At 49.0% G+C, this 13,108-nt stretch overlaps 1 protein-coding gene across 1 annotated transcript in view; it reads right to left on the bottom strand.

Annotated features, from left to right (window-relative positions):
* The window catches only part of VPS53 (VPS53 subunit of GARP complex), a 472,189-nt gene that overhangs the window by 245,291 nt on the left and 213,790 nt on the right, over positions 1–13,108 (bottom strand). The window contains exon 11 of the mRNA XM_063953873.1: positions 11,932–12,073. Within this exon, the coding sequence (XP_063809943.1) occupies positions 11,932–12,073 (142 nt within the window). The remainder of the gene's footprint in view (positions 1–11,931; positions 12,074–13,108) is intronic.

Raw genomic sequence — 13,108 nt, 5'->3', positions numbered from 1 at the left:
AGGCCCTGTTGTAGAAAGGCCAAAAGCTTGGCCGTACTAAACTTGTAAGCGTAATGATTGTTAGATGCGCACCAAGCAAAGTAAGAATTCCAGATCCTATGGTAAATCCGAGCAGAAGCCGGTTTCCGGGCCTTCAACATGGTTTGAATGACCGCCTCAGAAAATCCTTTGGCTCTTAAGACGGAAGCTTCAAGAGCCACGCCGTCAAAGCCAACCGGGCTAAATCCTGATATACACAGAGGCCCTGAATGAGAAGATTTGGGCGCTGCGGAAGTAGAAGAGGACGCTCTATTGAGAGACCCTGAAGGTCTGAGAACCAGTGCCGCCTGGGCCACGCTGTAGCGATCAGAAGTAGGATTCCAACTTCTTGCTTGAACTTCCTTATTACTCTGGGCAGAAGTGACACCGGAGGGAACAAGTATGGCAGCTGAAAGTTCCATGGAATTGCCAGTGCGTCTGCGAACGCTGCTTGAGGATCCCTTGTCCTTGCTCCGAAGACCAGAACCTTGTGATTGTGTCGAGACGCCATCAGGTCCACATCTGGAAGGCCCCACTTGTCCACGAGGAGTTGAAACACTTCTGGATGGAAGCTCCACTCTCCGGCGTGTATGTCCTGACGACTGACAAAATCCGCCTCCCAGTTGAGGACCCCCGGAATGAACACTGCCGATATGGCTGGCAGATGGCGTTCTGCCCACTGAAGAATCCGTGATACTTTCCTCATTGCCATGCGGCTTCGAATGCCGCCTTGATGATTTATGTACGTCACTGTGGTGGCATTGTCCGACTGTACTTCAACAGGTCTGTTCTGTATCAACCACTGGGCCAAGTTCAATGAGTTGAACACTACCCGTAATTACAGAACGTGTATCGGGAGGAGAGACTCCTTGGTCCACCGACCCTGAAGGGAGTGTGGCTCCAACACCACGCCCCAACCCTTCAGAGTGGCGTCCATCGTCAGTAGGACCCAGTTGGAGATCCAGAAGGGACGACCCCTGCTAAATCATTGGTCCTGAAGCCACCAGTTCAGTGACAGATGGACCTCCGGAGACAATGAGATCATTTGAGACCTGATCCGGTGAGGCAGGCCGTCCCACTTGGCAAGAATCAGCCTCTGGAGAGGGTAGGAATGGAATTGAGAGTACTCCACCATGTCGAAAGCCGACACCATGAGACCTAGCACTTGTACTGCCGAATGTATAGACTCTTGCGGACGAGATAGGAAGCATCGAATCCTATCCTGAAGTTTCAGGAATTTCTCTTGAGACAAGAACTACCGTTATTGTGAGTGTCCAACAATGTTCCCAGGTGCACCACACTCTGAGCAGGGACCAGGGAGGATTTCTTCCAGTTGATTAGCCACCCGTGGGCTTGCAGAAACTGGATAGGAGAAGCTCTGGGGAATTTGCCAGGATCAACAAGGCTGATGCGACACTGCAATGGGAATATGCAGGTAAGCATTCTGTATGTCCAGTGAGACCATATAGTCCCCAGGCTCCAAGGCCAGAACAATAGAGCGAAGAGTTTCCATACGAAACTTGGAGACCTTCACAAACTTGTTCAAGGACTTGAGATTGAGAATGGGCCAGGAAGACCCATCTGGTTTCGGGACTAGGAACAGCAGTGAATAGAACGCCTTGCCTCTCTGAGCCAGAGGCACCTGTACTGCCACTCCTGTGTCCAGGAGGGACTGTACCACCAAATTAAGGGTCTTTGCCTTTACCTGATCCGAAGGGACGTCTGTCAGGCAAAATCGATGAGGGGGACGATTCTTGAAGGATACGGTGTAACCTCGAGAGATGACTTCCCGTACCCAGGCATTGGAAGTGGTCTTCAACCATTCCTGGGTAAACCCTAGAAGTCGGCCCCCCACCCTTGGAGTCCCAAGGGAGGCCCGCCCCGTCATGCGGCAGGCTTGTCAGTTTTGGAAGCAGGCTGATGGGCAGCCCAGGCCCGTTTGGGTTTGGGCTTATTGGGTTTGGAAGTGCGAACCTGTTTTGGGTTCACCTGACCTTTTGCTTTCCCTGAAGGACGAAAGGAGCGAAAGGAAGTACTCTTATAGGCCCTACACACTGGCCGATTTTCTGAAAGATATGAACGATCTCGTTCATAAATGAACGAGAACTCGTTCATATCTTTCAGTGTGGAGACTCCAGCGATGAACGATGCGCGTCCCCGCGCTCGTTCATCGCTGGTCTCCCGTCGGCTGTGCATGCAGGCCAATATGGACGATCTCGTCCATATTTGCCTGCACTTCAATGCAGCCGCGTGACGGGGGGAGTGAAGAAACTTCACTCCCCCCGTGACTGCCCCCCCGCCGCCGAGTCGCTCGTCGGCCGTATCCGCCGTCGGGCAGCTCGGCGGCGGGTCGGCCAGTGAGTAGGGCCCCTTAGCCTTCGGCACCGAAGGAGCAGTACAAGGAAGACATGTAGTTTTAGCAGACACTAAAACTTGCCACTATCTTGTCAAGGTTTTCTCCGAAAAGAATGTCTCCTTTGAAGGGGAGTACCTCCAGGGTTTTCTTAGAGTCCATGTCCACAGACCAGGACCGTAACCAGAGAATTCGGCGAGCCAAAATGGACGTAGTAGAAGCCTTGGCCGCCAGAATACCGGAATCAGAAGCCGCCTCTTTAATGTAATGAGACGCTGTAACAATATACGACAGGCATTATCTAGCATGATCAGAAGCATTGGAAGGCAACTCCGCCTCCAGCTCCTGAGCTCACGCTTCCACAGCTTCTGCAGCCCATGTTGCTGCAATAGTGGGCCTATGCAATGCACCGTTTAGGGTGTAGATTGCCTTCAAACAACCCTCCACACGCTTGTCCGTCGGCTATCTCAAGGACATGATGATAGTTATAGGCAGAGCTGAGGACTCTACCAGCTGCGCCACTTGCGAATCCACTGGCGGGGGTGTTTCCCAATTTTTACTAAGCTCCGCAGCGAGGGGGTAGCGAGCCAGCATCTTCTTGTGAGGTGTGAACTTCTTTCCTGGATTTTGCCAGGACTCCTGACGTATGTCAACTAAATGGTCAGAGTGAGATAAAAATAGGATTTTAATACCTACCGGTAAATCCTTTTCTCCTAGTCCGTAGAGGATGCTGGGGACGCCAAAAGGACCATGGGGTATAGACGGGATCCGCAGGAGACATGGGCACACTAAAAGACTTTGACTGGGTGTGAACTGGCTCCTCCCTCTATGCCCCTCCTCCAGACCTCCGTTATAGGAACTGTGCCCAGGGGAGACGGACATTTCGAGGAAAGGATTTTTGTTAAACTAAGGCGAGAAACATACCAGCCCACACCACAAACACACCGTACAACTGGTTTAGCAGGAATACCAGATAACAGTATGAACTAACAACAGCAACAAGCTGAACACAACTGATACACAACCTTTGTGCAACCGAAAACAACAAGTAGCAATACAAACTGCAAGAAACAGTCCGCACTGGGATTGGCGCCCAGCATCCTCTACGGACTAGGAGAAAAGGATTTACCGGTAGGTATTAAAATCCTATTTTCTCTTACGTCCTAGAGGATGCTGGGGACTCCAAAAGGACCATGGGCTCTATACCAAAGCTCCAGACCGGGCGGGAGAGTGCGGACGACTCTGCAGCACCGATTGAGCAAACATGAGGTCCTCCTCAGCCAGGGTATCAAACTTATAGAACCTAGCAAAAGTGTTTGAACCCGACCACGTAGCTGCTTGGCAAAGTTGAAGTGCCGAGACCCCTCGGGCAGCCGCCCAAGATGAGCCCACCTTCCTGGTAGAATGGGCCTTTACTGACTTTGGCAACGGTAGCCCAGCCGAAGAATGAGCTTGCTGAATAGTATTACAAATCCAGTGTGCAATAGTTTGCTTAGAAGCAGGATTTCCAATCTTGTTGGAAGCGTACAGAACAAACACAGCCTCTGTCTTCCTAGTATGAGCCGTTCTGGCGACATAAATCTTCAAAGCTCTTACAACATCAAGAGATTTTGGGACCGCCACAGCATCTGTAGCCACAGGTACCACAATAGGTTGGTTTATGTGAAACGAAGAAACCACCTTCGGCAGAAATTGTTGACGAGTCCTCAATTCCGCTCTATCAGAATGAAAGATCAAATATGGGCTCTTGTGAGACAAAGCCGCCAACTCGGACACTCGTCTGGCAGACACCAGAGCCAAAAGCATGACCACTTTCCAAGTGAGAAACTTTAACTCAACCTTACGCAAAGGTTCAAACCAGTGAGACATAAGAAATTTTAACACCACTGCAAGATCCCACGGTGCCATGGGTGGCACAAACGGAGGATGGATATGCAGCACTCCCTTCACGAAAGTCTGCCAAAATTTGCACTTTGATGGAACCCAATTTCAGGCCCTCATCCACGCCTGCCTGCAAAAAATGGAGGAAACGACCCAAATGAAACTCCTCTGCATGAGCCGCTTTGGTTTCACACCACGACACATTTTCTCCAAATACGGTGATAATGTATCACCGTGACCTCCTTTCTAGCCTTAAGGAGAGTGGGGATGACCTCCCCGGGATTACCTTTCCGAGCTAGGATCTGGCGTTCAACCTCCACGCTGTCAAACGCAGCCGCGGTAAGTCCGTAACACGCTGGGCCCCTGCAGTAACAGGTCCTCTCTTAGAGGAAGGGGCCAAGGGATCTTCTACTAGTAACTCCTGAAGATCCGGATACCAGGCCCTCCGTGGCCAATCGGGAATGACGAGTATTGCCTGAACCCTTGTTCGTCTTATAATCTTCAACACTCTTGCAATGAGAGGCAGAGGAGGGAACACATACACCGACTGAAACACCCACGGAGTTACCAGGGCGTCCACTGCACTGGCTTGGGGGTCCCTCGACCTGGAACAATACTTCGGAAGCTTCTTGTTGAGGCGAGACGCCATCATGTCTATTTGAGGAATTCCCCAAATCCTTGTTACTTCTGCAAATACCTCTTGATGAAGAGCCCACTCTCCTGGATGGAGATCGTGTCTGCTGAGGAAGTCAGCTTCCCAGTTGTCCACGCCGGAAGGAAGACTGCTGACAGAGCGCTCACGTGCTGTTCCGCCCAGCGGAGAACTCTTGTGGCCTCCGCTATTGCCGCCCTGCTCCTTGTTCCGCCCTGGCGGTAAACGCACGCCACCGCTGTTATATTGTCCGACTGGATCAGGACAGGGAGACCCTGAAGAAGGTTCTTCGCCTGCAGGAGGCCATTGTAAATGGCTCTTAACTCAAGAACATTTATGTGGAGACAAGATTCCTGGCTGGACCATTTTCCTTGGAAACTTCTTCCTTGTGTGACTGCACCCCAGCCTCGGAGACTTGCATCTGTGGTCAGCAGGACCCAGTCCTGGATTCCGAAATGGCGTCCCTCTAGAAGGTGAGAATCGTGCAGCCACCACAGGAGAGAAATCCTGGTCCTGGAAGATAGACTTATTTTCCGGTGCATGTGTAGGTGAGAACCGGACCATTTGTTCAGCAGATCGCACTGAAACACCCGGGCATGAAACCTGCCAAACGGAATGGCTTCGTAAGCCGCAACCATTTTCCCCAGCACCCGAGTGCATTGATGAATCGACACTCTTGCCGGTCTCAGAAGTTCCTTGACCATGGTTTGGATTTCCAGAGCTTTTTCCGCCAGAAGAAACAGTCTCTGTAGTTCCGTGTCTAGGATCATGCCCAAGAAGGGCAGCCGATTTGTCGGGATCAAATGAGACTTCGGCAAATTTAGAATCCAACCATGATGTCGCAGAACCGACAGGGAGAGTTCCACATTTCCTAGCAACTTTTCCTTTGATCTCGCCTTTATCAGTAGATCGTCCAAGTACGGGATAATTGTGACCCCATGTTTGCGAAGGAGTACCATCATTTCCACCATTACCTTGGTAAACACCCTCGGGGCCGTGGAAAGCCCAAACGGCAACGCCTGAAATTGGTAATGACAATCCTGCATCGCAAATCTTAGGAAGGCCTGATGAGGAGAATATATCGGGACATGTAAGTAGGCATCCTTTATGTCGACTGACGCCATAAAATCCCCCCTTCTAGGCTGTAGATCACAGCTCGAAGAGATTCCATCTTGAACTTGAAAGTTTTCAAGTATGAATTGAGGGATTTTAGGTTCAGAATCGGTCTGACCGAGCCGTCCGGCTTCGGCACTACAAAGAGGCTCGAATAGAACCCTTCCCCCCGTTGGGACGGGGGAACCGGGACAATGACCCTCTGTTGACACAGCTTTTGGATTGCAGCATTTACTACTTCCCTTTCTGGAAGAGAAATTGGCAAGGCCGGCTTGAAAAAGCGGCGGGGGAAGGGGTATCTCCTGAAACTCCAGTTTGTACCCTTGGGAGACTATGTCTAAGACCCAAGGATCTAGGGCCGATTGAACCCAGACCTGACTGAAGAATCGGAGACGGCCCCCCACCGGCACAGACTCCCGCAGGGGAGCCCCAGCGTCATGCGGTGGACTTGGTAGAGGCGGGGGAGGACTTTTAGTCCTGGGTGCCAGGCACGGCAGGTGACCTCTTTCCCCTTCCTCTACCCTTTGAAGCGAGGAAGGACAAGCCCTTTCCTTTTTTGTATTTATTAGGCCGAAAGGACTGCATCTGATAATGGGGCGCCATTTTCTGTTGTGTGGGAACATAAGGAAGAAAAGATGACTTACCCGCAGTAGCGGTAGACACCAGGTCAGCAAGGCCATCACCAAACAAGACACTACCTTTAAAAGGAAGAGCTTCCATAGCTTTCTTGGAGTCGGCATCAGCATTCCATTGATGAATCCACAGCGCCCTCCTGGCCGAGACCGCCATGGCATTGGCTCTTGATCCCAAGAGGCCAATATCCCTCACCGCATCCTTTAGGTAATCTGTAGCGTCCTTGATATAACCAAGAGTCAAAAGAATGTTATCCTTATCAAGGGTATCCATAACAAGGGTATCCATATCAGAAGCTAAATTATCAGCCCACTTAGCAATAGCACTACTCACCCTCGACAACGCCACAGCAGGTCTGAGTAATGCACCAGTAGTAACAAAAATGGCCTTCAATGTCGTCTCCTGCTTGCGATCCGCCGGATCCTTGAGGGCAGCTGTGTCAGGAGACGGAAGCGCCACCTTTTTGGACAATCGGGATAGAGCCTTGTCCACGTTGGGTGACGACTCCCATTTCTCCCTGTCGTCAGAGGGGAAAGGATATGCCATAAGAATTCTCTTGGGAATCTGCCACCTTTTGTAAGGCGACTCCCAAGCCTTTTCACAAAGAGCGTTCAGTTCATGAGAGGGAGGAAACGTCACCTCAGGCTTTTTTCCCTTATACAAACAAACCCTCTTATCTGGAACAGGGGGTTCTTCAGAAATATGCCAAACATCTTTAATAGCCACAATCATGTACTGAATACTTTTAACCACCTTTGGATGTAAAGTAGCTTCATTGAAATCGACACTGGAATCAGAGTCTGTGCCGGTATCAGTATCTGCCGTCTGGGTAAATGAACGTTTATGCGACCCTGAGGGGGTCTGCACCTGAGACAAAGCATCCTCCATGGATTTCCTCTATGTTTGTGTCTGAGAATCCAATTTATCCAGCCTCTTAGACAATAACGCCACATTTGCATTCAGTGTACTCAATATATTCACCCAATCAGCAGTCAGCTGAGCCGACAGAGTCATTCCCAAATCCTTTTCTGCGTCCCCAGTAACTTCCTCCGGGGAGGAACACTCAGCCTCAGACATGTCAACACGTAGTACCGACACACCCACACACACCGGCCAAATAAAAGGGGACAGACCCACAGGAAAGCCTGTAGAGAGAACACAGAGGGAGTATGCCAGCTCACACCCCAGCGCCCATATACTACAAACAAATAATATATGGTGTTTGCGCTGTAATATACGTATAAAGCACCAAATTGCATGTGCCCCCCCCCCCCCGTTTTGCTCCCTGTTACTTGTAAGGAGCTTGGAGGTCTGGGCCAGCGTCTCTGCAGCGGCTGTGGAGAGAGAAAATGGTGCTGGTAAGCTGTGCGGCTAAGCCCCGCCCCTTCCCGGCACGCTGTAGTCCTGCTCAAATTTGAATTCTTTAAACTGGCGGGGGTATCGTATACAGTGCCCGGGCACCGAATATGCCTTGTGCCAGTGCAAAAAAGCCTTCAGTAACTGCTGCCCAGGGCGCTCCCCCCCCAGTGCCCTGCACCCTGTGAGTGCCGTTGGTGTGTGGGAGCATGGAGCGCAGCGCGACCGCTGCGCTGTACCTCAGTCACTGAAGTCTTCTGCCGTCTGAAGCCTTCTGTTCTTCTAATACTCACCCGGCTTCTCTCTTCTGGCTTCTGTGAGGGGGGTGACGGCGCGGCTCCGGGAACAAGCAGCTTGGCGCACCAAGTGATCGAACCCTCTGGAGCTAATGGTGTCCAGTAGCCTAAGAAGCAGAGCCTTTGAACTAAGAAGAAGTAGGTCTGACTTCTCTCCCCTCAGTCCCACGATGCAGGGAGCCTGTAGCCAGCAGGTCTCCCTGAAAATAAAAAACCTAACAAAAGTCTTTCTAGAGAAACTCAGTAGAGCTCCCCTAGTGTGTGTCCAGTCACTCCTGGGCACAGAATCTAACTGAGGTCTGGAGGAGGGGCATAGAGGGAGGAGCCAGTTCACACCCAGTTAAAGTATTTTAGTGTGCCCATGTCTCCTGCGGATCCCGTATATACCCCATGGTCCTTTTGGAGTCCCCAGCATCCTCTAGGACGTAAGAGAAACTTGTTTAACCACCTTCTGACATTTAAACCTGTCCGGTTTCTTAGGGGCAATGTCAGGCTCCGATTCATCATCAACCTGAAGAATGAGCCTGATACCCTCTAACAAGTCAGGAACATTCACCTGCAAAACAACTTCCCCATCAAAAGCATCAGGATCAGAATCTGTGAGGTCCGTATAAACGCCATCCTCATCAGACGAGGTGTCTGGGATGTGGGTGGATTGTGACGAAGTAATTGCCCGCTTAGAGGACCCCTTGATCTTAGGCGGGCGAGGGTTAGACTTTGAGCAGACAGTGATTGGTTCAATTGCTGTAACTGATTAGACAGTTGATCTGCCCATGGTGGATTAACCGCGGGGAACATAAGCGCTTGTACCGGCATAGGAGGTCCCATAAGTGGCGTTAGTCTAGTTACCAGCGTATTCAATAGCGTGGAAAAGGTAGCCCAAGGTGGGTCATTTTGCACCCCCGTTGCTACAGTCCCTCTGGGGGGTAAGGAACCCCCAGAACCTGAACCCTCAGCTGCTATGTTATCCTCAAATGTGTCTGTAGCGTCAACACCACGCAATATGGGATCAGCCCCAGCTTTGTTGGGTATCCGTTCAGATGGTCGACCATGTTATGGTCGACAGTCATTAGGTCGACCACTATTGGTCGACATTGGCATGGTCGACATGGACAGATGGTCGACACATGAAAATGGTCGACACGTGAAAAGGTCGACGTGCGTTTTTTAACTGTTTTTTTCTTTTGGGGACTTTTCCATACTTTACGATCCACGTGGACTACAACTGGAACGGTAATCTGTGCCGAGCGAAGCGAAGGCACCATGCCCGAAGCATGGCGAGCGAAGCGAGCCATGCGAGGGGACGTGGTGCACTAATTGGGGTTCCCAGTCACTTTACGCAAAAAACTACACTAAAAAGTTTAAAAAAATCATGTCGACCTTTTCATGTGTCGACCTTTCATGTGTCGACCATGTCAATGTCGACCAATAGTGGTCGACCTAATGACTGTCGACCATAACATGGTCGACCGTTCATACCGGAAACCGCTCTGTTGCCCTTTGTAGCTGACATAATCAAAAGCTCAATGCAAGGAAACACAGTACAATATCAGCAGCGCAACACCTGACAAGAACCCCCTGTGCAGTGCATCAGCACAAACAGGGAATTCAACTGGTATATGGTGACTAAAACTCACAGAGAAAAATACACACTGAGTATATCCTGTGAACTGCCTGTATTATGATAAACCTGACACACTTATCCCTATATTCTATAACCTGAGGGGGCTAACAATCTAAGTGAGAGACACGAAATGGAGGTCACACAGCAGCTATATGCACACACACACAGAGTCACAGTTTGTACAATGCAGAACTTATGACATGCAATAAAACTGCACTGGACTAGCAATACAGAGTAGTACTATGTATAGCTATACACTGAATAGATATAACAATGCACAGTAAAGACTGGATGTATATCACAGGGTACTTGTACTAAATAACACTGACTAAATGCACTTTTTCTTAACTAACACTGGATGTATATCACAGGGTACTTGTACTAAATAGCACTGACAAAATGTACTTTTTCTTAACTAACACTGTCAGCAGACATGTAGAATATTTAAGTATCCTGTAAAATGCACAGCACTGACAGGCAGGCGGCTTTTCAGAGGAGGATTTGCCCAAACAGTCCCAGGATCTGCTCTGCTTGCTATAATGGCGCCCAAACGCTGACAGGTAGTGAGGGAGAGAGAGAGATGCAGCTCAAGGGCGGGAACATTTACTCTAAATGGCGCCCTGGGGCTGGGGGAGGGGCTACAGGTCAAAGCCTTATCCCCCTGCTGGACTTCACCACCGGGTACTGGGGGCTTAGTAAAACGGTTTTATAAGAGAAAACCGACCTGTGCCCATGCCCTGGTGGCCTAGTGGGGTCCCTGTACTATCAGAGTGTCCAGGCCAGCGCGTACGGCCCACCTCCCACCGGCTGCGCGGTATTACGATTTACAGCGGGTCTCGTTGAGGGGACCCCTTACCTCCTCCCTGAGTGTGGCTATGCGATCCGGGAGAGCAGCGATCGTGTGTGTGACTAACAAGGAATAAAACCAGAGCCTCCGCTGTAGGTACCCGGCAACCTGGGCGCGGGAGTGTACAGCGCCGCTGGGGGAGGTGATGGAGCTGCAGCAGGAGATGTCTGACTGACATCTAACTATAAAAGCTTCTCTCAGGGCTGCTCGAGCAGCCCCCCTGTTAAGTGCCTGCTTACTGCATGGCACCAACTACAAAACTGAGCTCCTGTGCACGGAGGCGGGGTTATAGAGGAGGCGGCACTAGGCATTCTGGGAACAGTCAAAGCTTTGAGCCTGTTGGTGCCTCGGATCAAGATCCTACTCTACACCCCAATGTCATTCCCTGTGGAGCCCAGTGTACCCCACAGCAGAAATTAATTTATTCCATTTTGGAATAAGGCTGCAAAATAACAAAATGTGGAAAAAGTGAAGAGCTGCGAATACTTTCCGGATGCACTGTATACTAGTACTATAGTAATGTTGGGGCTTTATTATTATTAGAGTGATAATACCATTCGGATTGACAGCAATAAGGCATATACCCATTTAATCTTTTAAAGGGAAATGACTGGATGTGTGTATAGATTTAAACAAAAAGTTACAAGTTTGTCGCTGTATCTTGTTTTAATTTCCTTTCATATGATTAAACTGACTTTCCGTTATTAAAAACAATGGCAGAGCATGTCTTATATTGTAAAGCATTCAACATGTGGTCCTCCAACTGTTGTGGATCTACATATCCCAGTCCTGCCACTGTTTTTCTATTTTGTTAAAACTGTGGGAGGGCATTCTGGGATGTATAGTTCCCAGGTACTGTATTTTTACATTTACTACTACCATTGAGCAGGCATATCTCCAGGAGTACACCAGGCGCATATACAGTACTACTGAGCCATGCAGGAGTAAAGGAGGCGCATATGGTACTCTTGCCGAGCTGGCTGTATCATGCATATACTGCCACATTTGTAAGCTAAGCAAGATATGCCTTTTCTAAGGAAGCATACTGGGGGTGATTCAGATGTGGATGCAGAAAGCATAGCAGATTCTTTCTTGGAAACAGCAGCTATGCATTTATATGAGAATGCAGCAGGAGGCGTCTAGCATAAGTAGCCTTACCAAAACAATGTCAGTCACAGTGCAGCCAGAGAAACGTTTTGCTAGAAGTCCCTCAAAATTAGTGGTTCTCTGAATAGCAAAGAGCAGAAGTTTCACCTCAATCTCTTTAGCTCTTGTCCTCATGATTTTTGAAAGGTCATTCCTGAAACAAAGTGGAGTAAAGATACGATATAAAAAATATATTAAGATTATTCTTCATAATTATGCCAATGAATATTGAAATATTTTCTTAGGTTAAGTAAATGATAAAAATGATGGGATATATATATATATATATATATATATATATATATATATACACACACACACACATATACACACACACACACACATATATATCCACACATACACACACACGGTCGTGTTACATCATTATGGCCACCAGCTAATAGCCAGAGTAACTGCCGTGTGCAGCACGGACAGCAGCTAGACGGGCTGAACTTTCGTTTTAGACACATCTGGTATCCCCCAGGTTCATTTTGACGGTAAGCTGATACACTGTAGCGTGTCAGTCAGCTCTCACGCACCTTCGTAGCAGACATTCCCCTCTCACATCAATGGCACGTGGTGCTCCAAAGTTTCCACGTTGGTAATTCGCAGTGGTGTCATTTGTCCAGTCGCGATAGACCGTCACCACAGTAGCACGAGATCAGTTCACAAACTGCGCTGTTTCAGAAACACTGCACCCTTGGCCCGAAAGCCGGTAATCATCCTTTTTGCAACTCTGATAAATTTTACCCATGACAGCAACATAGAAACAAAGAATTTGACGGCAGATAACAACCACTTGGCCCATCTAGTCTGCCCATTTTTTTTATCCTTTAGGTAATCGCAACCCTCTTTGAACCTTAATTCCTTGTAAGGATATTCACATGCCTATCCCAAGCATGTTTAAACTGCTCCACAGTCTTAGCCTCTACCACCTCTGATGGGAGGCTATTCCACTTATCCACTACCCTTTCTATGAAATAATTTTTCCTTAAATTTCCCCTGAACCTGCCTCCCTCCAGTTTCAGTGTATGTCCTCGAGTTCTAATACTTCTCTTCCTTTGAAAAATGTTTCCCTCCTGAACTTTGTTAAAACCTTTGATATATTTGAAAGTTTCTATCATGTCTCCCCTTTCCCTTCTCTCCTCCATACTATACATATTAAGATCTTTTAGCCTTTCCGGGTAAG

This window comes from Pseudophryne corroboree, chromosome 2 (genome assembly GCF_028390025.1).
Source record: "Pseudophryne corroboree isolate aPseCor3 chromosome 2, aPseCor3.hap2, whole genome shotgun sequence".
In the NCBI taxonomy this organism is placed as follows: Eukaryota; Metazoa; Chordata; class Amphibia; order Anura; family Myobatrachidae; genus Pseudophryne; species Pseudophryne corroboree.
This window is presented reverse-complemented; position numbering and strand designations above follow the sequence as displayed.